Source organism: Hetaerina americana, unplaced genomic scaffold, assembly GCF_022747635.1.
Source record: "Hetaerina americana unplaced genomic scaffold, ioHetAmer1.1.p SCAF_1, whole genome shotgun sequence".
NCBI classification, from domain to species: Eukaryota; Metazoa; Arthropoda; class Insecta; order Odonata; family Calopterygidae; genus Hetaerina; species Hetaerina americana.
The window spans coordinates 76,238,235-76,264,629 of NW_027286069.1; the positions used below are offsets into that span (position 1 = coordinate 76,238,235).

The window sequence follows — 26,395 nt, forward strand, 5'->3', positions numbered from 1 at the left end:
CAGTGACTTGTGTGAGTGCCTTTATGAAAAAACCAGTGCCTTACTATTAGAGGAACTATACTATAAGAAAAAACAATATGAATGTTATCTGTTATATCTGTTTCAATCTTCTTTCGGCAGCCTGAAGAAGGTTTTGTGGGTTTCCCTCCATCCACGGGTGAATACCGGGCCGATGCTGCTCCCAACAAAAAGATGCAAGTTTTTTCGCTACCACTTCCATTCTTTCTATGCATCCTGTTGTTATTGCTCCTCCCCAAACAGTTATACTTTCCTAAAACAGGATTTCTGTTATGTTAATGTTTTTCAATTCAGAGTTTATACTTATTTCACTGTACCCATGCATGATGGAAATAAAAACCTTTAAAACAGAGTTGGCACTCATCTGCCCTGAGGATGATGCACGAGTCAAGCATCGAAATGTTGGCCAATATGGAACTCCTGACCCGGTGGAAGACCCAAGAAAACTTAATCAAGAATGAAGCGCGTAATCATACTTATGGGCACATAAAAATGTGAAAAATTTCAAACCACCAGCATGTTGGCCCTAAATAATCAACTGAAGAATAGGAAGTAAATAAATATTTCTTAGACAGAGTTGATATTTTTATCTGAGGAAGTAGTCAAACAAGGAAAGTCTATATATAGCGCTAAGAAATATGATTGAGAAGAAATGCAAGAGTAATCAAGTGACTTTTTCAGCATTCACAGATCTGAAACAAAATTCAATGGAGGCATGCTTAAATAGAATAAATGTCTAACATATATGGAATTGCAGAGATGGAGTGAGCTAGCTGGCATTTTCTGGAAATTCTAGAACTTCCTAATTTGGTTTTATTTATGTATTCATTATTTCATCTTGTTACTATACAATGATAAAATATAAGATGTTACACAAAAACAAAAAATGTATACAAATATATATACAAGAAATTGTTAAAATAAAATTACTGCTTGTCATACCTTAGCAAAAATATTCATTTAGATCATAAAAACAATTCCCGGTTAAAAAAGATTTTAATCAACTTGTGGATTTAAACATCTGATAACAGTTGGTATCTTTTATGACTGCTGGTAAATGATTTTACAGTCTAATGCCAGCATAAAGGGGTCCTTTTTGAAATAAAGAAATGGAATGCTGTATTACATGCAACTTCTTTCTTTGTCCTGTGGCATAATCATGGATACTCTCATTTTTTAAAAAAATAGGCATGTTTTCATAAACATACACATGTACATAATATAGAAGTTTGTGCATTTATATGTATGTACAAACATGTTGCAGATAATTGTTCAAGATTCATAAATATGAGGTCTATACATGATTCTCTTTTAGGAATTTTACCTATGTACATACACATCTCATAACACTTTTTCCATGATGAATACATGGTCAACATCAATAGCAGAGCTCCAAAACAATAATTTCATAGCACACTAGAAACCAAAGTAGACTGATATTAAAACTGCTTGAGCAACAACCTTTGCTAGATTTCTTTGGGCATAGGAAATCCTGGAAAGTTTACTGTGTAAACACCTAATATGTTCATTCCAGTTTAGGCTTTCATTGATTATTGAACCTAAAAAGTTAACACTGCTAACTGTCTTCAGAATTATCTTCGATGTAAATATCCATTTCAGGGGTTTTTTATGGATTAAATTGTATAGTTTGTTTTTCAAAATTAATTGTAAGTTTATTTTTTGTGACCTAAATCTCCTATGAGTGCTATGGAATTATTAATATTCTACTCCAGCAAAAAGTTGTTCTTTTTATTTAGTATTAAATTCACATTGTCTGCATTAAGAATTATTTCATGATTCTTTGCATAGGTTGTTACATGAATACAAATTAAGAACTGTATGGAACCTAGTATACCTCCATGCAGCACACCGAAATTTATTGTTTCTGAAATGTATAAGTTACTGCTTCGTATACTTTTGGAGTAGGTAAAACTTCCACTGCCTGCTTTGTCTTCAAGGTAGGATTTAAACCATCTGCTAGCTATTCCTCTAATTTTTGCTATGTTCTAATTTTTTCAGCAACAAAGGGTTGTCTACGTAGTCAAAGATTCAAGAGAGATCATTAAAGATTCCAGGAGGGAATGAATTATTATCTAAGCTTGTCACAATGTTATTGATGAAACAACCTGAAGCAGATGGGAACTCTCCCTTAATGAAAGACTCATTTATTATATGAAAAAATGGTTTACAAATGATACCCATACATATTTAAATAACAACAACTGGAATATTGTCAATTCCAGTTGATTGCTTATTTTTGAGATTATATGAAACATTCAGTAATTCCTTTTCTATTAAAGGTAGTGAAATGCTATTTATATTTCAGGCAATATCTATGGTCCATTGCTTCTAGGAATAATAAATTGATTTTGATATTCAAATACTCCAGAACTTTGAACAAAAATGTTTTATTGTCCACTGACCATACAATCACATTTCCAATTCACAAGTATGGAAGGAGTATACAGGTACATTGCTTACCAATCAATGCAAATCTATGAATACATAGCATACGTAAATTTGACATATCGTGATAGACCATTTGTAAAATGTAATTAACATGATCTATTATAACAATTAAATATTTGAAAATTACTCTTCGCCAAATATTAAAATTTTGATTTGTTTAAAATGTTAGTCTCAAGATAAATTTGAAATCAAAAAAGCTTAAGCATGGTAATGAGAAGTTTATATACACACACAATATATCTGCATGTGTACCTATTGCCGCTCTTGGATATAGCACGATTGAAATTCAACTGGGTTATGCATTGCTTCATATCATCATTAAGACCATAGAGTATACATTTCAGAAACGTTAAAAACTAACATATGAAGCGATAGATTTCTTACTTCTATATGGTAATTCGAAATCTTCCAATAAATATTCTTATGTATACTCTTACAAGTAGGTAGGCCTACGGCAAAAGCATAAAACCTCTCTGGAAGTCATGTATGTTTAAAGATATTTTATATTCAATTTCCCAAGCATTCTCTTTGAGTTGGCGGAAATTGCTGCGTATAATATTATGAAAACGCATATTATGGGAAGGGTTGACTCTTCCCATAATCTTCATACGGCCCTAGTAACCGTTCGCTTAATACATAAAAACGCATCTCTGAAGTATCGGTCCAGATTGAGAGGCAAAATTCACGGTAGAATCTCTCATCAATTTCACTAGACAACAAATACATTTACAAGATATTACATTGCAGAATAAGTTATGTTGTGTGCCATAAAAGCCATTATTATAAATTAATGAAATTCAGTCACTTAACGAAAAAGACATTTGAAAACAAAAGGTGCCTCGTTTTGCTTTAGCACGTTTTTATTTAAGTACTATTTAAGTATTTTTAGCTATGAATACATGGATATGTGACACATATATGATACATGACTTGAATTCATCCCTTGGCTCTGTCTACAGCCAGTACTCTCATAAGGAAAACAATATAAAACCCCTCAACCGTTGGGCGTAAAGACTTAGTTAATGAATACGTTGACTTCTTCCAATGAGGGAGGCAGATGGTTGACCAACTTGTATGTATGTCAACAATTCGATCTCCTATTACGTGTGAACAAATACACAAGTTTAGGTCTTGCGCCAATTCGAAAAACTTTATCGTGACGTATGAGGAAACGGAAATACGTAGGGAATATTCGTTATTCAGTTTACTTTATTTTCGCGGTTATCGCGCTTTGGCTCATTAAGGTGGTTGTTTAGTATTAGAGATATTAAGAACACTAGGCATTAATTTTGATGTTCTTCAGGTTGATATTTGAAAATTATTACATCTTATTAGAACAAAAATGACGTCTCAAAATAATCATGAGCTCTCCCTTGGTAAGATAGTCAATTTTGTTTTACAAGTTATTTGTGGTGGGATCCTCAAACCGACTTAGTTGTTCTCTTATTTTGCAGATTCACGGCAAGCTGATGGATTTGTTAATTTTTTCCAGTCCCTTCCCGAGGTAATAAAATATTTTCTAAGAACTATTTCTTTTATTGAAAGGGATCTTGCCAGTTGGTTGAGTGGTAATGTGATCGGGTAGACGGGTTGTCGATGACCAAGGATAGTGACGGTCATTTGACATCGACTCTGTTTATCTAATCCTATTTGTTATTGCTATCAGAAGTGCACTTCTTAAACTAATTAAATGTTCTAACTTGATTGTAATGTAAAGTTATTTATGCTATTATGAGTTACATACATACTTATATCATCAGAATTAATCGGCAGGTTTCGCCAAACTTAATTGCTCATGGAAAAGGAAATCTTAGTAAGTTTTGACAGAAGAATAAAATGACCATGAAAATAATTGGGATTTAGATACCGCTCGGTATTTTCGATGAATTTATGTTAGCATTGTCAGGCAAAGTTCTCTCGTAAAATTTGTGGGGAAGTGTAAATCTGGTATTGTAAAAACACTCAACGGTGCATTATTTTGATGGTCGATTGTAGTTATGAAATTCAATTCTTTTACTCGAGTACTAGTTTCCCATAAAGGGCTTACGAGATAAAATATTCAGTGGTTCAAAATTCAATATCCTGTTACGTACTTGTAAGATTGTGGATGTCTACTTCTTGTCACTAAAGTAGTACCTATTTTTTTCAACTTCACTTGAGTTAATGCATTAATAATAATAATAATAGTTTTTATTTGCCTGAGGATCTGGGTACATACATGTTCCAAGTTATTCGGCCCGTCAATGATCATAACATAATATACATACAAAACATAGTTCAATGCTCAGAAATTCATCAATGGAGTAGAATAAACATAACATGAAAAACTCCCACACTTAAAATTTAAAAGTGGACAATTTTTCAATACTCTTGATAACCTGAGGAAGGTTATGATACAATGTGAGTCCCATGTTCTGGGGGGAAAGACTGGACTTGCAAGTTCTTCTGTAGTTCACATGTAGATAACTACAGGTCCTAGTATAATGGTTGTAGATGCTGTTGTTAGTGGCATATAATGAAATATGGCGTTCAGCATAAACAATAGTACTTAGCATATACGCACAGGGAAGAGGAAGCGTACAGTTTTTTGAAGAGGGGACGAGATGGAGCTCTAAGGGGTGTATTGCACATTAGTCTTAGTATCCGCATTTGGATTTTGAATACAACATGAGCACAGGGCAATGGGCCCCAAAAAATATTAAAAATTACATGGGCGTAGAACTCACCATAATATATTGACTTAAGTACTTCATAATTGGCAGTTAGCCTGATTGAACGTACCAAATAGCGCACTGAACAGAGTTTTCTGCGTAAACTAGAAATATGGCTATCCCAGCTTAGTCTACTATCCAGGGTAACACCCAGGAAGGAGGCATTATCACTCCTCGGAATAATCACAATGTCAAAAGACACTGAAATATATGTTATAGGCTAATTTTTGTTTACAAAGTATATTAAATTTGTTTTATCCTTATTAATATGAAGAAAATTATGATCACACCACTCTTGCAAAAGGTGGACAGTATTGTTAGCACTTGATTACAGGCCGTTGATTGAAGAGGCTGACACTAAGACATTTGTGTCATTGGCATACATTATGGGAAACGTATTAGGTACAGAATTAAGCATCCTTGGGAGGTCATTTATATATATGAGAAAAAGCACTGGGCCTAGAACAGCCCTGAGGAACCCCGCAGGATATTGTTTTTGCAGGCGATACATGAGATATTCCATCTTTCGTAACACTTACACTCGGTTGTCTGTTGTTTGGAAAAGATTTAATCCAATTATATGGTGTACCTCTTATGCCAGATTCTTGAAGTTTCAGCCATAACATATGGTGATTGACACAATCAAAGGCCTTGGAGAAATCAAATGATAAAACAAGAGATTCCAGTTTATTGTCTAGGTCAGACAATATTTTGTTTATACAGTGGTAGGTAGCAGTGGTAGTGGACATGGATTTTCTAAATCCATGCTGGGAGGTTGATAACAGTTTGTGCGATTCAAGGTATGATGTTAATTGAGAATAAAAAACTAATTCAAAAATTTTACCGAATTGATTGAGTATAGATATTGGTCGATAAGAGCTCATGTGCTGTTTACTTCCTTTACCTTTGTAAAGGGGAATGACTGGTGCTTTTAAGGGATAATGGAAACTGACCAAGCCTAAGAGATTCGTTGACTAAGAATAGTAGAGGGGGTTTAATGACATCTTAGGATTTTTTAATGATGATAAAAGGAATACCATCCGGACAAGTGGTGTACTTATTTCCCAATTTGTTTAAGATATTAGTTCTCTGGAATTGTTAGCTCAGCATAGTGTAAATGGTAGGCTAAAAAATAAGCTACTTATGGTGTTTGAGAAAATAACTTATTATTTTTTGTTTATATGAAAATATTAGGCATAACATTTTTTTGGAATTTGAAACAACATCTTTTATGTACTTTCTGAATTGTAAACTGGGAAATTCTCTCCCAGTGACAGTAGGAGTGGGTGAACCAGTGCAGGTGCAGGTGAAATTGATACATTCATTACATAGGGCTAAACATGAGTGTAATTTGAAGAAAAGTCTGTAAAAAAATAATTTGTTTGATATGCTTAGGCTTTAGCCAGTGTGTCTATCCTATGTGTTAGTTTAGTTTGGAAAGGTATTTTGCGCAAAAACTTGTCATTAAATGACTGAAAACAAAGCTCCTTGCTTTTGAGATTTTTATTTTTCCATGAAAATTGGAACTTAGACGTGCAACATTTTCTCTCTTGTCAGGTACACATCGCGAATGAAATTTTACATTTGCGTTGGATATTGTGTTAAACAGTTGCTTGAATGTGCAAAGAAAATTACTTTGGAAAAGTTAGCATTAATCTGAGAAACCTGGAAAATTCGGGAATTACAAAATTTATATTCACTGAATACCCTGTCCATGTACACTATTAGTGATGAATCTCCCATTCTTTCCATAAGTTGTAAATGAAGCTTATCAATGTGAGATAACACTTCCCTTTTATTTTTCATTATGGTTTCCTTCTGCCTATCTAATGAAGTCAACTTTATTTGAATAGGACTCTATTGTTCAGTCATCTTGGACCTTTGGAGATGAGAGTGACTATTAAGTAATCAACATTAAAATTAAGTACTCACTTTAATTAATTTGTTCGTGAAGTACTCTATGTTTCATAGCATCAAACAATCAATTTTAAGAGAAATATTAAAAATCAGTGATGTGCTTACAAAGGAGTGAGTTGGGAGGATTAATCTGTAAAATAGGATGTTAGCATTGAAAAAAATAACCTCTGCGAAAAATACTAATACACATTTGAGGTTATGAGGAAGGAGAGTTGAAATGTGGTGACCTTTGAAAAAGTGCATGTGTGTCAAGATATATGTTAAATATGGCACTACCAAAAGTTTAATGCTACTATAATAGGATCATATTTCTAACAAAATAAACACACTGAAATTTTTCTTCTTAATCTGTACTTTTAAGTCTTGAAGAAAAAGGCCTTTTAAGCAAATCACTCATTTGCCTTAAATTTTTGCCTTATTATTTTTTTAGTAATCCATTTGAGGTAGTATTTTGTTGGACACTGGTAATAAGTCCTCCTTAACACTAAATAGCTTAAACACCCTGCATTATGATGTACCCTTTTTAACTCCACATTCGTTCTCACCCCCTTATTTCTTCTTAACACATGCAAAATCTTTTCCTATTATCTTGCTTACCCAAAATTACCTCTGTCAGTCTTATACAATTAATGTTCACTTATTATATCATGAATTCACTTTTCTTGCATTTTTGTATTTCGTCCAACAATATTTCTTTCCTTACCATATATACCTGTAGTGTTTTTATACCTTTCTGTCCCTTTTTTTTCATTCTGCACCCCCTCATCTCAAAAGCCTCCAGTCTAAGCATACCCCCAGCCTCGGAGACCACGCTTCAGAGTCAATCATAACCATACTCTCAATCAAAGCTTTCATTTATTTTATTTGTATTCTCACCATTAATAAATACCATTAACTCCTTCCTTAATAAAATATCTGCCTAATGCATTTATTTTCTTACTTTCCTTACTACGTTGCCCATTTTCACTTCAAATGTCCTTCTGCTCTCACTTATGCTGTCCAGTTTTAATATTGTATCTTCCTATTTATTGAGAACCTCATTTCCTTTGTTTCGTTAAGTTTGACTCTTGTACTGTGCCTGCCACGTTGATTGTGTGATTCATTCAGCATTGATTATAATCTCTTGGCTGACTAGTTATGGGCTTGATCACTTGCAAAGCTGACTGATCTAATCTGGGGGTGGCGAACCTATGGAACATGTGCCCAAAGTGGCACGCAGAGCAATTATTATGGCACACACAGCTGGAGGGTGCTACAGGTCATTCCATGGTGATCACACGATGGGTTGGTATGCAAGTCAAGAGTATACTCTTATTACGCACATAAACATTGGCACTCGGTCGTCAAAAGGTTCACCAACTCTTACCTAGCCAGTATTCCCCATGCTTTCATTCCTATCTACCTCCAGCTTCTCCCTCGCTTTTCTTGCTTTTCCTTTGTGTTTACATATCAAAGCATGGCGTATAAGGGAAGTTTCTGTCTTTCCTTTTCCCTATCCTTGTTAATCCTAGTTTTCCAACTGTTACCTGCACTTATACAGTCTGAGAGGAGGTATATTTCCTCTCTATTTCCAGTCCACTCTTACCTCTGCAATATGTTCATTAATGGTACCCTGTGCAGCCTGTCTAATGCCTTTCCTGGTAGTCTTTTCCTTTCATTTTGGTTGAAGTCACTACATTTTATTTTATTAGTTTTCTTCCCTTTTTTATCATACTGAATGTCATGTGCATGGGCTCTAAATTATGATCTGAATTCACATCCATTGCTGACAAACTGCAAATTGATAATGCCTAAACCTGTTTGGCCACATCATAATCTAGATGATAATTCCCTGAATTTCCCAACATTTTCTTGATATATGTCCTCCCTAAATTATACAAACTAGGAGTTTGTCTGACCCATGCTGGTTGACATTCCCTTCTAACCTCTTATTCAATGAATTAAATATCTATAAATCATGTGACCTTAATTCCATTCCTAATACATGTACTGGTTGATCAAATTTTGGGCAAAAATTTTATGCAAAAATGTTCAGATGATCGAAAAAATAACGATCTGCGTTATGTAATGGAAATTGAAAAATTCCAAACATTTACATTCCAATGCACACAGAGTAATTTAAAGAAGTCTCGCAAAAATAAATTGGTCTGGATGCATGCCTTTCTAATAGCATTCTATTTTATACAGATCTGCTACTGTTACAGTTATTTCATCTCATAAATCCATGAGAAAAAGAAGAAATATATAATTTGTATACTTCATTTATTCTAATACTTAATGCTTCTTTATTCTAATGCATAGTACTTCAAGTATACGTAGAGCACATGGTATATACACGTACTTATGTACTTGTAAGTATATACAGGTATGTACCTGTATGTATGTATGTACGTAAAATATGATAGGTAAAGCCTAGTGATTTCCTTTTTCTTTTGCGAAATTGATGACTTCTAGCTTAAATATCGCTGTATACGATTTTCTTCTCCATGGGTAATTTTCTTGTGAAAATTCTAAATTACAAAAGCTTAACTCAATTCCGGTTTGAAACAATCACAGTATAGGCAGCTCTTTCATAGAACTTGGAGAATATCTAGAACAGCTGAGCTCCGAAACTAACAAAGCAAACAAAACAAGAAAATTCTCTTTCATTCATTCTCTTATTTTTTCCTATTTGATTTGCTGAAAGTTATTGTATATAGCAAATGAAAGTGCACAAACCTATGTCTCCTTTCGACTTGCAAATCATAGCAAAAAAGCAATGAGGCGACATATTGTGTTGGCATGTAAATATTGTTTATTTTTTGATTCTTCTGTTGTTTGGAATTAATTTCAATCACCTGGCTCTAATCTTCTGTATACTTACGGTAAATATAGCCACAGGCAATTATGATTTCACGTATTCATTGGTTGTTACCTTGTATTAGTGTATGGATATAGACTTATTTTTACACACAATACATATAATTTTTACGCGCATGTATACATATAGATGCGCAGCATCTATAAACGCTCAAGATAACTATGCAGCTCTGGGCACGCGGTATCTATAAAAATTTATGTTAACTACAAAGTTCTGGGTGCATATTATACATAAGGTGCACATTATATATAAGGTGCACGTTATCGATGGGAAAATACCTTATTTACTATCAGGCTATTAACAGGTGGTGTGGTTATGGGTTTATCTCATTTGCCACCTACTAACAGATTAAAGGGAAAACATTGATTAGAATAAACAGCTTTTCAAACCCTTACCTCATTGGCATTGATATTTGATATTCTTTGTCTCTAGACAGAAGTCAGCCTTCCATTCAATTTGTTCTAAATGGCTTTGGTCAATTCTCTGCCTTGAGTTTGTTTTCAGTGAAAAAAGATTCTCTTGATATAGTAATAATTTTAGGTTCTTCAGCTTCAGTAATTTGTCAGAAACAACTGCAACTTTGCTATCAACGAGAAGCCAGTTTATTCATTCCCTATTCCCAATGAATTTTCTAGCTGGTAATCAAAAAATTTATAATTTCTGAGACCTGACAAATGTGTTCTATTCAGATGTGCTTATTTCCATTTGCTTATAATCTGCCACATAAATTATCAAGACATATGTTGAACTCATTTAAAGAAGCATAGATGCTAGATGCTTAGCTCTCTCTTAGAATTCCTAGTTACAGTCATAGATGGGATGACTTCATAAAAACACACTTGAAGTCTCCCCACTCTTCTACAGCCCTGCCACCTTCTTGGTTACATTTTAATTGCATTTGAACTTAAAATAGTTCCTACCCTCCCTAAAAATAGTGAAATTAGTGTGGGATTTTTCCCACTCAATTTGGAACATACCTTGAGTGTATACTGGTCGAATATATTTTTGCAAAAATGGTGCCAATGTGATGCCTACTGGAGGTTTGCTACACATGGGATCTATGTTAAACAAATAATTGTGAAGTGATTCTGGGGTTAACTTTGAACAGTAATCAATAAGATATTTTATTACTTTAACTATTTATTAGTACAGTCTTTATTTGCTTTATCAATGTAAGAACTAGTGTTGTCATAAACATTGGTGTCTTCACTTTATTCTTTAAAATATCACATAGAAAAAGTTTGATTCAAATAAATTTTGACTTTCCACTGCTTGTCTTTATAAAATTAGTGAAAGCCCTTATACTTTATGTATAGTTTTGTACATTGTTGTGTTGGTTTATTCATAATTTAAGGTTTACTTGTAAAAGAGTGTTAATCACAAATTTTATCCAACACTTTCCTTAATGCTGTGAATGATTTGTTGACCTTTATCTTTGGCTTTGCCATAAGCAGACTCAATTTTAGAACCAAGTCTTTTCCAAAATCCAGGAGCAGGGTGTGTTGTGAGGTGGTAGTCACGGCTCAGAGCAATCATCTCATTGTTGAAGGCATCATCACTTGGCTTCTGATGAAGTTCTCCACCATAAACGGAGGGTACTTGCTCTGGTTCAATGTTCATGGAAGATCCACCCATGTCATGTGATTCAACTTCAGTTGCCTCATTTTCCTTATTATAACTGTAAGGCAGTTGCTCATGTCGTACTTGAGATATTTGCAGGGCTGGTATTTTTGGTTCAGTGTGAAATTGGCCAACAGAGTATGGATTTTGGCCTCCAAGTTGAGTTTGCTGTTCTGATCTATCAAAAAATTCAGCTGAATTTTGCTCTTGAGCATCTTGTCTTATTTGTCCCAGTTCTTGATCCTGATATAAGTCTTCATTTTGTTTTTCCTGGTGCTCCTGAAAAATAGTTTCATCACCCAAATCCTCTAGTCGGCCTGATTGTTGTTCATTGGTTATTTTCCCCTGTTGAAATAGGCTTAAATCCTCAACTTGAGATTGTTGTTGTGAGTCATCTACAAAACTATCGTGGTCTTGAATTTGCAAGTCAGCTGAAATTGGTACTTCACCCAGGTCCTGAATTTGTCCTTGTTGTTCTGGGAACTCGCGCAAGTCTTCAATTTGCTTGTCTTGTGTCTGCTGAAAAGTGTCTGCATCATCACCTAAATCCTCCAGTCGGCCGGACTGCTGTTCATTTATTTTTCCCTGCTGAAATTGACTGAAATCTTCAACTTGGGATTGTTGCTGTGAGTCATCTACAAAACTATTGTGGTCTTGAATTTGCAAGTCACCTGAAATTGGTACTTCACCCATGTCCTGAATTTGCCCTTGTTGTTCTGGGAACTCACGCAAGTCTTCAATTTGCTTGTCTTGTGTTTGCTGAAAAGTGTCTGCGTCATCACCCAAATCCTCCAGTCGGCCAGACTGCTGTTCATTTATTTTTCCCTGCTGAAATTGACTGAAATCTTCAACTTGAGAGTGTTGCTGTGAGTCGTCTACAAAACTATCGTGGTCTTGGATTTGCAGGTCACTTGAAATAGGTACTTCACCCAGGTTCTGAATTTGTCCTTGCTGTTCTGGGAACTCACGCAAGTCTTCAATTTGCTTGTCTTGTGTCTGCTGAAAAGTGTCTGCATCATCACCCAAATCCTCCAGTCGGCCAGACTGCTGTTCATTTATTTTTCCCTGCTGAAATTGACTGAAATCTTCAACTTGGGATTGTTGCTGTGAGTCTTCTATTAAACTGTCATGATCTTGGATCTGCTGAGTGTCATCTGTTAGTCTGCCCATGTCCTGAATTTGTCCCTGTTCTAGCTTCTCTGCATCTTGTGACTGTTGTTCATATTCACTCAAAAAGGCTTCGTGGCCCTGAAGTTGTTGAACATCATGTTCATCTTGGCCTATATCCTCAATGCGAGCAGATTGAGAAGCAATTGGGAGTAGCCCTTGTTGGTCCTGATGGAAGTCTTCAGTTTGAGATTGCTGCATGTCATAAGAGTCAGGTATAACTTCCCTCAGTTGCCCATGCTGTTCAGGAAATCGTTCTAAATTTGCTGCTTGTGATTGATGCAAATATCCAGCATCAAGTATTGCATCATTTTCTTGGGCTTGTTGAAATTCTTGAGCTCTCTGATTGAAATTTTGTAAGTGGCCAGACAGAAGATCCTGTGGGATATGTTCTTGTTGATATTGCTGCAAGTCCTCAGCGTGAGCTTGATGTTGTAAGCTCCCAAGAATGTCTTCATCCTCTTGTGTTTGGTGAAGCTGTTCACTATCATCATCTGGGTTTTCTAAGTTGGCATAATCTACAGAATCGTGTCTTTGATATGGTGCACATTCTGCCCAAGCCAGCACCACAATTAGCAGCACCAGCATATTTAGGGTCTTCATTGTTCTGTAGTTCTGAAAAGAAAACCATTGAAAGTTAATGATATTCTCTAACTAATGATTATTCTCTTGGGAATTTATAACAGGCATAGCATATGGAATGCATGAATCACTTCAGGAGTATTAATGAAGAAAGAAATATAAACTTGCCAACTGAATTAGGAAATAAAATTAATTATATGTGTTAGCATAATATTTTTTTTGTAAGTTGGTGATCTCATAAGTTGTTATCTTATTTTAAAATAGTTACCAAGATGTCATCTGAAATTCTTTTCCCTTTTGAAACATTTACCCATAATTGCATAATTAATGGCTGATTTAAAACCCAGTACATCTTGCCGCTACGGGAAATCAAAGAATATGATGCAGGGGTGCATGACTTGAAGTGCATAAACTTCTGAAGTGTGAAATATTATGATCTTCTGGTGTGATTCTGCATATATTTTCAAGATCATAACGAAGGCCATTGTATACCAAATTTGCCCCTTCCTTTTATGAACTTGAATGGAACTTAATTACATATAATTCAGTATTATGGTGACTTAAGATTCAATGCATATGTTGCAATGTTCATATTTTTTTTGTATAGTTTTCTACTTGCTTTTGTATTGTCTATTATTCTCAAGCTTATGTGGTATGCCCTTGTTCAAGTTTCTGCTGAAATCACTGAACTTAATTCTCAATGCCTATTGCATTTGTGGCTAATTGTGGCAGTTTAATAGCTTATTTGAATACTTAGAAATCTCTTTGCTTATTTCATTTCTGGGGACTTGTTTTCGTTCAAATATTTTTCTGACTGAAGGGTATGCTAAAATTTTGGATGAGATTACTTGTATTACGTTAGAATGTGTGATTAAACAGGCAAATAATTTGATTGTCACATGGTATTATCTGGGGTCAGAATTTGTTGTAATGATTTGATTATTAATACTGAAACATATTGGAGCTTTAAGCTATAAAGTGCATCTATGCGTGCGAGTATCTGCTTTAATTTTGTCTAACTGTGATAACAACAACCATTTGGTCATGAAAATTGGGAAATCAAGAAAAAGTCTGAAATTGCTCAATATCTTCAAGAATGTGAGAAAAATAGGGGACAAGGGTAGCATTAAAAATACTGAGAATTTGATGAATCAAATCAGAAATATGCATGAATCTGGATTCCCGGTGTGGGTGATTTAGTTGTGTAATGAGTTTGTCTTTGCTGTATGCCATCTTTTGAGCAGGCCCTATCAAGCACTAAAATCATAGTTTGACTATCTGTTGTGATACCTGTGCTATGCAAAGTAATAGGGGATAATCCGTATAAAAAACATAAAATCAGATTTCAAATTCTTGAGAGAAAGATGGGAAAAAGGAAGGAAAATCATGGCAATCGGGAAAAAGTTTGGAAAGGGAATCCGTAAAATGATTGGCCATCTTTTGATAGGTGTTACTGCATAACCTAGAACTGTGTATCAGTTTCAATTATGATTAGCATTCTGATCTGATACAGCTCTCCTCAACAATATTCCAGTACATTTCTACTATCTTCTTATCCTGTTCCTGGGAAAGCCCTAATTGTTGCAGATAGGGAATTGTTTAGGCCGCAGTCTTCTAAGGTGAATAATTTTTATGATAAGTTTCACAGAATAATTGCGTCATTTTTTTATTAATATAAATTTCATATCAAAGACTTTCATCCAGGCATCCAAAAGTACATACATTTTTAAATTTATTTTCCTGACTTATTTTGATAAAATTAAATTCTTGTTATATTTTCTACTTGTAGAAGATTGAATGTTCCTTGAATTGAACATTTGTCAAACTTAATTTCTTCTGAATATGTTACATAGGATCTTATCTAATCATAACACATGCATAATATCATCGTTTAGAAACAGCTATTTAATGTTATGCCAATAAGTAAACAAAATATTGTTGTAAAGCACATAATTATAAACAGAACTTAGATTATACTATGGCCAGGTTTTATGATGTTTCATTTCAATGAATTTTAACTTAGCCTCTGCTAAAGGTCTAATATCTATTTTTTGAGAGCTGCCTCTGTGTTATGAGACTACTAGTTAAGTCCAAAGTGATTGTTCAACTACTCAAAAACTGTTACCACAGTTAAAATGTACACATTCACTAATGAGCAATCTTATTTATTTATGAATTCAGATTTGTCAGTGTTCTCTGTGTTAAGGTAGGCTTCACATAAACGAACTATTGGATTTAATGGTTGCCAGCCCTGGAGGCGGTGGGGTCACACCCTCGTCTGCCAACGGAGAGGTCACTGGTTCGAGTTCCCACCTACGTGGTTTTCCTTCTCTTAGGGCATGGATGTTTGTGATTGTCTTTATTGTAATGTATAAGGTTAAGAAGGGATTATGGAGTCTCAAATTTCACTCCAGTGAAGTCATAATAGAAATAAATATGAGACCTTAAAATACCAGGCCTTATAATTATCCTACGTTAGTAATCATTAATAAACTCTCCTTGCTGATAAATAAATCTGAAAATGGTTGCTCCACTCTTAAGCCAAAACTAATGCTTTGATTGGATTGAAATTTGCTACTGGCATAGGTGGACACCTTCAGAGTGTTATTATTAGGTAATCTACCGGTTAAGGTAGATTTTGGATGGACACAACTACCAAATAAATATCTCCTAACAAAATACAATACAACATCCTACTCTACAACAAGTCCCTCTTCATCTCTGTGCACTTAATTCCTCCCTTCACCCCATCCAAAATCCCTATCCTATTCTTGATCTTTCCTCATTTGCCTAACATCCTCCTATCCTCCCATCCTACAGTCTTCAACATCTCAATACTGATTAATACGCTTTTTATCCATTTTTCCTGCCCCTTATGATTTCACCTAACAAATCCCTCTCATAGGCCACTATACCTAGTAATCCTCATTTGAATTTCTTCCGGTCCATTTCACATTCTTCATTCTTCTCCACACCCACTTTTCAAAAGCCTCTAATGTACTTCTATCCTCCTGCTTAAGTGACCACATTTCCATGCCATACAAAACTATGCTCCACATCAAAGTTTAATGAGTCTATTCTTAACATCCTTACTTAACAGTGTTGTCATCAACTCCCTCCTCCATGTGAATGCCTCTTTTTCTAGCACAATTCTTCTCCTTACATCCATACTACTTTGACCATGTTGGTCCAAATTATTACCAACATATATAAACTGTTCTACCTGCTCTAGTTTTTGCCCTTCTATTTTAATGTTTAGCTTAGCCTTTATCTTTCTGGAAAATCACATAACCTTTGTTTTTCTAATATTGATTTTCATCCCATATCTCTTGCACTGAGTTTCCTATCCACTCACCAATAGTTGCAACCCCTTGGCTAACTGACTAGCTAGAGCTTGATCATCAGCAAACCTAATTGATTCTACGAATTCCCCTTCCTCCAATTCTTCCCATGCCTATTTAATCATTCTCTATCTCTCTATCACAGTCTTCAACATCCCACTGCCGATCAATACGCCCGTCATCCATTTTTCCTCCCTCCTTAGGATTTCTCCCAACAAACCCCTCTCTTCGTCTACCATACCAAGTACTTCCTCATTTGTTTTCTTCTCGGTCAATTTCACCTTCTCCATTCTTCTCCGCACCCATTATTCAAAAGCCTCCAATCTACTTCTATCACTCGGCTTCAGTGACCACTTTTCTGTACATAGCTACGCTCCATATAAAAGTTTGTACAAGTCTTTTCTTAATATCCTTACTCAATGTCCCTGCCATCAACTCCCTCCTCCTTGCTTAGCGCAATTCTTCCCCTTATAACCCTACTACTTTGACCGTGTTGGTCCAAAATACTTCTGAGATATGTAAACTGCTCTAGATTTTGCCCTCCTATTTTAATGTTTAGCTTAGCCTTTTTCTTCCAGGGAAATCTCATAACCTTTGTTTTATTAATATTGATTCTCGTCCCACATCTGTCGCACTGAATTTCCAATTCACTCAGCAATGCTTGCAACCCCTTAGCTAACTGACAAACTAGAGCTTGGTCATCAGCAAACCTAATTGATTCTATGAATTCCGCTCCGACTTTTATTCCTACCTCCAATTCTTCCCATGCCTCTTTAATCATTCCCTCCACGTACAAACGTTGAACAGCAACGGTGATAATGGTCAACCCTGCCTTACTCCTTTCCCTAAAACTGCCCATTCGGACTCTCTGTTCCCCACTTGCATCTGGGCAGTCTGAGACATGTACAGGTTGCAGATCAGCCTCCTGTCCCTCCAATCTATTCCTTTCTTCTGCAATATACTCATTAGTTTTTCCCAATTCGCTCTATCAAATGCCTTTTCAAAATCTACGAATTAGGCAAATACGTCCTGATTGTATTCTATAATCCTCTCAATGAGTGATCTCATTATTGCAATGATATCGCACGTGCCTCTCCCCTTCCTAAACCCAAACTGATCATCCCCTAAGTAATCATTTGCCTTGCTCTCCATACTTTGGTTGATGATCCTTAGAACCACTATAGCTGCAAGAGAAATCAAAACTATTGTTCTGTAGTCCTTACATGATGTAGTCTTTACCTTTTTTGGAATAGGAATCAACACTGATCTCACTAAGTCTTCAGGCCAGATTCCTTCCTCATAGATACTATGAATCAGTCCATAGCCAGGGTAGGGTTGGACTCTGGACTGTTGTCTACCCTTCACAACCCTATTTGATTTCATCTCTCTCATTGCCCTTTCTATCTCATCATCGAGTATGCCTGGACCTAAGTTATCTTCGATTATGTCATATTTTCTTACTCCAACTAAACTTACTGGCCTAAGTTCTTTGCCGTATAGTTCTATTATTAATTTGTTCCATCTCTCTTCGATCTTTTCTCTGTCATCTCTTCTTTTCTGATTTATCTCTAGCTGTTAGTGCAGATCTTTCCTTCTTGTATCCCGATAGTGTCTTAACCTTCTTTATACAAGAAGGTTAAGACACTATACCAATTTCACCCTTCCTCTGTAAACTTTCCATATCCTTGCACTGCATCTTCCACCATGCTTCTTTTCCTTTTTTTACTACCTGTTTCAATATATTATTTTGCTCTTTGTTCTTCCTTTTGCCTAACTCTGTGTTTACATTCTTCCATTTCCTTCTCTCCTCTATCTTTGTAATCTTCTCATCCATGATCCATGTTTTCCTTGTCCTTTTCCTATGTATGGTTCCTCTAGTTTCTCTTGCAGCTTTAGTGCAGCCCCTTTTTTGATTAATATCCGGCTCAGCTCTTTACTCAGCTCTATACCCTCATCCATGATTTTCTCTACAGCGTGCTGATACTCCTTCCTTTTTAGTCCAGTCAATGCTTCTACATTCCATTTGCTAACCTGCTGCCCCTGGCTTATCTTTTTGAAATGGATGTTACTCTTCATAACAACTAAATTGTGATCAAGAGCCCTCATCTGTTCCCAGAAAGCTGTGTGAATTTATCACACAGTTCGTGAATCTGTGCCTAACCATAATATAATCTAACTGATACCTTTCTTAGTCACCTGGCATTTTCCATGGATACCTACACCTTTGTTGTGACTAAACTAAGTGCTGGTGATGACTAACCCCTGTCTCCTGCAGAACTTAATTGCTTTCTCCCCGTGGTCATTCTTCGTGTCTAAACCGTAGGTCCCCACCTCATCAACGTATCTTCCTTCATCCACAGTCGCATTCCTATCCCCCATCTCTATCAAATGTTTTTCTGCAGAAATACACACAATTATGCCCTCTAACTGATCGTATATCCTATCGACTTCTTCCCCCGTATGATTGCTTGGTGGGATGTATACCTGAACAATGACCAAGTTCATTGTTTCTGCTTTTATTTCTACTGGTAATATTCTATCCGTTGCTTGCTCTATGTTGACTATGCTTCATCCTACCTTTTTATTCAATATTATGGCAATCCCTTTATGGCCCTTGTCTCCTCCACTGTATATTACTGTATAACTATTACTCCAGTAATCCCTGCTATCCTTCTATCTCGTCTTGCATAAACCCAGAATATTTATGTTTCCTCATTCCATCTCCCACTAATTTCTCTAATTTTCCCTTCCTCAACATTGTCCTAACATTCCAATTTCCTAATCTAACTAATTCGGTCTTCTTCTTTTGCGTCTTCTGTTCTGCTGCTGTTGGTTTTCCTTTGCAAAGTTTTCGTGAGATGATTACCGCAGAAGCCTTGCCTCTCCCGCTGTCGGGCATGACACATGGCCGATTGGGCTGAGTCCCGTAGTTGCCAGGACTCATATTCTCTATATTGTCCATCGTTTTATTCTTGGGAATGATAATGCAGGTGGTTTCTCATGGCCTTCCTCAATAGTGTTTTTAACGTGACACCATCAGTCAATGGCTGCCCCAGAGGGGTCAGATGCCTTTGCAGCCACCTCACTGAGGAATGGATGCTGCGGGAACTATCTTTCAACTGGCTCCTAACCTTTGACCTATCTGGCATGAGGAGCCTACCGGGAGCAATTATCATTGTTCCCACCATGACAGCTCTAGGGTTAATCGAAACGCACAAGATCTTCCACCACATCAAGGTTGTAGTCCATGGGAGGGTATTCACCTTGTATACATATTAAATTGGCTGAATTATTTCATATTTTAATGAATGAATGAAAATTGTTCCACTAGTTTTTTCCAATTTAAACACCAATGAAAAAATAAATATTTCTGGATTCAAAATAAACCCATGAATTTAAAAAAATCTTCTGGTATATTTATATTAAAATTTAATCCATGGGTTTAGTTTGAATCCAGAAATATTTTTGTCATTGGTGTTTAATGGGAAGAAACTTGTTCCAGGTGGAACAATAATCATTCATTTATTACAATATGAAATAATTGAGTCAAAATCATGGGTCTCGAACAAAGATACAGCTAATTACAAAAACTTATGCAAAATAGATGGGAAGGAATTGCCAGGGCAAAATGATACCATCAGAGCTTGTTGAGATAAAATAATAATTAATTAGTGGCATGTTGGTAGAAATAAGGATAGTAGTGTGAATATGTTGATTATAAAAATGAAAATATGGTGAAAATATTATGAAAATATTATGCTAAAGCCATTATGCCTATATACATCCAACTGGAAGGGAATTACATGAATAATTTTTTACCTTTTGATCCCTGGATATTTGATGATAGAAAATTATAAATTTCATCCAATATGTTGGCATTATTTGTTTAAAAAAAATAAATTGTAGTTGTGTGATAATTATACATTTGAATAATAATCATTAAATATTAATTTTAATATCCTATATTGAATTTCAGACTAACATAGACAGACTATTGAGTACAGTAACTCTTTAATTTTGCATATTTTCTATGAACATGTGCAGAATTAAAGAATTCTACATCTCCCATCCATGATGTCTAAATCCCATTCCTAGCCCTTCCTTCTTTTTTAACATTATTCCCTTTGCTTAGACATCCCATCACCAATCAAAATGCTCTGCATCCATCTTTCCTGACTTCTTTGTATTTCTTCTGACAATCCCCTCACACTCTACACTTAGGCTAGCAGTTCCTTGTTTTTTCATTTATGTCCATTTTATCTTTTCCACCCTTCTCCACACACTTATTTCAAAAGCCTCCAATTTGCCCCTATCATCTTGCTTCCATGACCATGTTTCCACACCATACAAAACCAAACTCCATATCAAATTTTTAACGAGCCATTTCGTGAAGTTGTTACTCAATGTCCTTGTAATTAATTCCCTCCTCCTTGTGAAAGCTACTTTGTCTAATTCAATTCTTCTCCTTATATCCCTACTTCTTTGACCATTTTGGTTCAAAACACTTCCAAACTACGTTAACTGTTCCATGTGCTCTAGTTTATGAACTACTGCTTTAATTATTTACTTAGTTTTCTCTTTCTCAAAATCTCATAACCTTTGTTTACTTTGCATTTGTTCTCATCCCATACTGATCATATTGATTTTATAATGCACTCAGCAATGATTGTTATCCTTCAGCGGACTGGATGACTCTTAAGTTTGATCATCTATAAACCTAACTGATTTTATGAATTCTCCACGGACTTTCATTCCTCTCTCCATTTATTCCATGCCTCTTTTACCATTTCCTCCACATATAAATTGAAAAGCATGGGTGATGATGGACACCCCAGTTATATCCCTCTTCCTAATAATGGCCATCCTGAATCTCCATCGTTCACTTGCACCTTAGCAGTCTGAGACATGTATAAGTTGTGGGTAAGTGATGTATCCCTCCAATCTACTCCTACCTTTAGCAATACATGTACGTTCATCGGTTCTATCCAATTAATTCGATTGAATGCCTTCTTGAAATCTACAAAAAAGTACATCGTGATTTATGCACTTTTGCAATAATTTCTGGGGGATTGGCACATTTTGGCCTACTACAATGCTGATCTTCATTTAAGCTGTCCCAACCAAACTTAAGCTCATGTGTCAACCTGGCAACAGTTGAACATGAGGGAGCAGTGTGTTCTGAAAGTCAGCATGCATTTCCTTTGCTTTCATACCTTTACTTATTGAAATATTTAGTCACTGCTCAAATCTCAATTTTTTCCATCTTCACAAATCACTACACAAGAACCACAACTGGTAGGCATCCACACCACAGATCTCTTTACAGAGCGCTGATGTGATACATGTTAAGGATTATCTATTACTATGTGGGTAACTCGTTGCGCTAGTGCTGACATCTAAGGGTGATTCCAAGAACCTTTCAAACTACCCTCGTGAAAAACCATAGCTACATTAAATAACCCAAATGTTAGTTTGGTAGGTGATGGTGCAGTTCACCCAGGACTAAGCCCAATGTTGTGTGAAATTCACTCATCAGGGAAGGGGGGCAAATTCCTATCCCTGTTCTGGTTATGGTTTCCCAGGAAGTTCTGGTACCCAAAAAATCACACAGCTCAGGTTAAGCTGAGGGTGCCCAGGTATTGTACCTGGGTCCTCTGCTGAGTAGTCCAACACTATCCCTGGGCAACTTCGACCCAATTACTGTTATATATTTACTATAAATAAACAACTTTAATATTTCATGCTCATATTTTTTGTGCACCAATACATCCTCTTAAGTAAAAACACTTTTGACATCCAAATCATAATGACAGTTTATTTTGAGCTGAACTACCCACGTATATATTTCACTTGCCCTTTCCCAAATTAACTGTATGTATAGTTTCATTGGTGGCTTTTAATATTCCAATTCTGAGATGTTCCCAATTTTCTTCTACTGTTCCCATCTCCCTGAACTCATTCATAAATTCCCTTGCCACCTCTTTGTACTCCTTCCTTTTCATTCTGTAAGGCTTCTACATTTCATTTCCTTATCCATTTTTATTGCTTTATCCCCTTGAATCTGATGCTACACTTTATTGTAATAATTATGATGTAAATCTGCATCTACTTTGGAGAAACTGTGAATTGATTTTCTGTTCTCAAATCTGTGGCTAACCAGAGTATTATTTAACATCCTGCTGAATACCTGGGCATTTTTCCCATACATGCCTTTGTATTGTGGGGCGCAGTAGTTGAGGGCCTAGAGCATTGTACTACTGGCTTTAGGGTCCAGATTTGATTCCTGGACATGCCTCTAGGCACCATCAGCTACACTCAAACTGTGTGATTTTTAACCAGATCTTTCTGGAAAATCATAGGTGGCACAGGGAAAGGAACTGATCCTCTTAGCCTCGATGTGTGAATTTTACATGCTGTTGGTCTTGGTTTGAGGTGAACTCTGCCCTGACCAATCAAACCGACCTTTGGGTTGATAGCAGTTTTTTTATGTCTGTTGTGGTGTTAAAACCAAATGTTTGTTATTATTGAACCATTTCTCCTTCAGAATTCGACTCCTTGTTCTCATGGTCATTGATTGTTCCTAAATTGTAAAGCCTTTACCTCATTCCCCTGTCATTTTGCTCACTATCAAATTCAAATCCTTCATCACCATCAGACTTCCTTTTAGTGACACCCACAGTTATTTCCTTTAGTTGATCACGTAAACTGCCTATTTCTTTCTTCGTGCATTTACTTGTTGACATGTATACTTGAATATTAACCAAGTTCGTTGGTTCAGCTTGTATCTCTTTTAATAAAATGCTATCTCTCACCTGGTTGTGTGTTAACTATGCCCCTTTTTACTTTTTGATTCGATTATACTGCCTACTCAAGTTTGCTCTCTTCCCATTAAAGTATACTACTCTATGACTGTTGCTCCAGTAATCTCCACTGTTCTACTATCTCACCTTGCTTAGCCCTAAAATATCTATATTTCCTCCCTCAATTTCCCTCAATGTTTCTGTCCTCAACATCGTCCTAACACTCCTAGTTTCTATTTTACTGTGTCGTCTTTTTCTGTGAGGTTTTCATGTGTTGATGCTGTTGATTCAGCTTTAATGTAATGACATCCACAAAAGCCTTGCCTCTACTGCTGCTGGGCATGACATGAGGTTCTTTGGTCAGAGAGTCCCATAGTTACCAGAGCTCTTTCTCATTATTATGTCCATCATAAATTCATGAATAAATAGATGAAGTGCTTTTCCTTCCCCCCCTCAATAGTGTTTTTAACATGACACCATCATTCGATGACCTCTGTAGTGGGGTCGCATACCTTTTCATTTTCCTCTCTGAGGAATGGATGCTGTGCAGAATACCTTTAGTTGGGCTCATATGCTTTGAACATTAAGGTTCTAATTACTTCTGGTTAAACCACCATGGGTGACCTCACTAAGGGCAGTTATCATTGCTTCCATTAGCTCCCCTGGCTCAAAGGAACATTAAGGACCTTAAACTACATCAAGGGATGCATACCATAGATTCTTAATTTAATTATTAATCTATCTCTATGAGCTGTTTTGGAAATTCTGTTTAGATGAAAAACTAAATCACATTGTATTTAATTTTTATCATTGTAATCCTTCTAATCGCTCAGTCCATGTCTGGCCATCACATAATTGTGCCTGATCCGAAACCCTAATTGGTCAAATATGTAATTCTTATTCAGGTTACATTATCTTTGTTCCTACTCTTTCCAAAATTTGTCCCAAGTATTGATCTTATTTGGCTTAAGTTCTCAGCATTTTTGCTCCAATCACCTTTCATCATGCAGTTTTAGTTTTTTTCATTTTTTTAAAACTGCACTTTGTTTGCCTGGACGGATAAATAACTTCATCAAAAGATTTGATAATTCTAGTTAATATTCTTTTAAAAACATCAATCTCTCAGTTTCTCTGGACTTCATATCAGGACTAAACCCTCCATCAATTGAGAAATAACTTTTCATGTGAATGTCAAATGAATCGAAATATATGTTAATAATCTAATTCAAAGACCTGATTATATTTTTTTAATACTTCACGACATTATCCATTCTTTATGTAAAATATCTGCCAAATTCTTCTGCAATCTTGATTTTATGCACTACTTTCTTGATAACAAAGTTAACTTCACCATAAACTTCTGTTATATGCATACCCTCTAATGATTTCTAAGTCAGCCACATTAAGTTAGAATATCCCCTGAATTAATATATTTTATGATAATATTAATAATTTTTCTGTAATAATTTTTTCAGTACTTTATTTCTACTCCATTTACAAATATCCAAGGTACACTCTCTAAATGCATTTTAACCCTGCTCTCATGTGGTTAATGGGTGTCTGTTTATTCTTGCCTATTGCTTATTACCTTGCTCTTAAAAGTTGAATAAATAATTTTTCTTAAAAATTCCTAATTCTATATTCAAAAACTTTTTATCTGTGTTTTAATACAGAAATTATGGTTCCAAACTGGACTGCACAATTTTTTATAGAAAGATAAGAAAAATAGCCCATTTAAGCAAAAAAAAAGCAATTGTTGCCTAAGTTGTCATCCTGACTTCTGCATTACTAAGGATTGCATATGTACAGAACATGCAGGAGACTTGAAATCAAATTATAGCAAAGAGATCAAGATATTTGGGAACTTAAGAAAGTGGCAAAATGGGATCCTAAATTATTACTCTTCAGGTTATTACCTCATTTTCAAACCCAACTCCAAAAATATGCAAATGTTGTTATACTCAATAGATATTCTGTATGTCATATATGATGTTAATGACATGTTCTTATCAAGTTGTCTAATCAATAATAAAAGCATCTGCAACTGTATAGTAAACGTAGCATCATGGGCCTTATGTGCAAAAGACATTTGGTTCAGGGTGAACGATAATACTATTCAATATTTTTTGCCGCTGGCATTTTGAATATAACTATAATTTAGGGATTGACATCTGTAACAATTAAAAAAAGTTCATGAAATGTGAGATAAAAGCTAATGTGAAATAAATTCTTGGCCCTTCGAGGCATTTGTTTTTAATTCTTTGTATCAAATTGCATTTAATCTTTGAATATGAAATAACTGTTTGTGAAATATTGCGTACCATGAAAATATTCCAAGATTTACGGGAAGTAATTAAAAACTAATATTTTGTAGGGCACAATTTAAAAATCTGGTAAGTACTTACTAAGCCAACACTTGATGCCAGGCACTTGTAGGAAACTCTCCTCGATGAATTCTAAGGGAAGTATTTTGACAGCAGAATTCTCTGGCTCACTGTCATCCAGAAAACTGTTGTATCCCCCCACTCCACATTGTGTTCTTTCGTAAGTTGGAAATCCAGTCAAACCAAGCACTCCCCACATCCTGTGATAATGGCTTATTTTTTCCTATTTATTTTCTTTTTGCATTGTCGTTTTTGCTATCAGCTGTAATGGAAACTTTGGAGATGAACTGCTATGCCCCCTGTCATGCATTCTTTTATGACATGTACTAAACCGACCTTCGGGTTGATCACTGTGTTTATGGTTTTTACATATTTTCTAGATCACTACTCGAGAAATGATAGCAGAGAAGTCTCATGTATTTACAATGAGTGATTATTTGTTTATCCAATACTATTCATTATTATTTTTTTATCTTAGACTATTCATTTGAACCATTATCACATCGGTTCATATTCCCAATGGCCA

The 26,395-nt window shown here is 35.5% G+C and overlaps 2 protein-coding genes across 2 annotated transcripts in view; one reads left to right on the forward strand and one right to left on the reverse strand.

The window, feature by feature from the left end:
- Positions 1–3,756: 3,756 nt before the first annotated feature.
- The window catches only part of spel1 (DNA mismatch repair protein spel1), a 54,042-nt gene continuing 31,403 nt past the window's right edge, over positions 3,757–26,395 (forward strand). Inside the window, exons 1-2 of the mRNA XM_071583323.1 lie at positions 3,757–3,863; positions 3,942–3,991. Coding sequence (XP_071439424.1) covers positions 3,830–3,863; positions 3,942–3,991 — 84 coding nt within the window. The 5' untranslated portion in view covers positions 3,757–3,829. The remainder of the gene's footprint in view (positions 3,864–3,941; positions 3,992–26,395) is intronic.
- Positions 11,104–25,998, reverse strand: LOC139693662 (involucrin-like). The gene is made up of 2 exons (XM_071591903.1): positions 25,891–25,998; positions 11,104–13,377 (listed from the first exon to the last, which is right to left on the reverse strand). Exon 2 carries the CDS (start codon positions 13,363–13,365, stop codon positions 11,362–11,364), a length of 2,004 nt encoding a protein of 667 aa, XP_071448004.1. The 5' UTR covers positions 13,366–13,377; positions 25,891–25,998; the 3' UTR covers positions 11,104–11,361.

Coding starts and splice junctions, on each gene's coding strand:
- LOC139693662 (XM_071591903.1), bottom strand. CDS start 13,365: ATGAAGACCCTAAATATGCTGGTGCTGCTAATTGTGGTGCTGGCTTGG.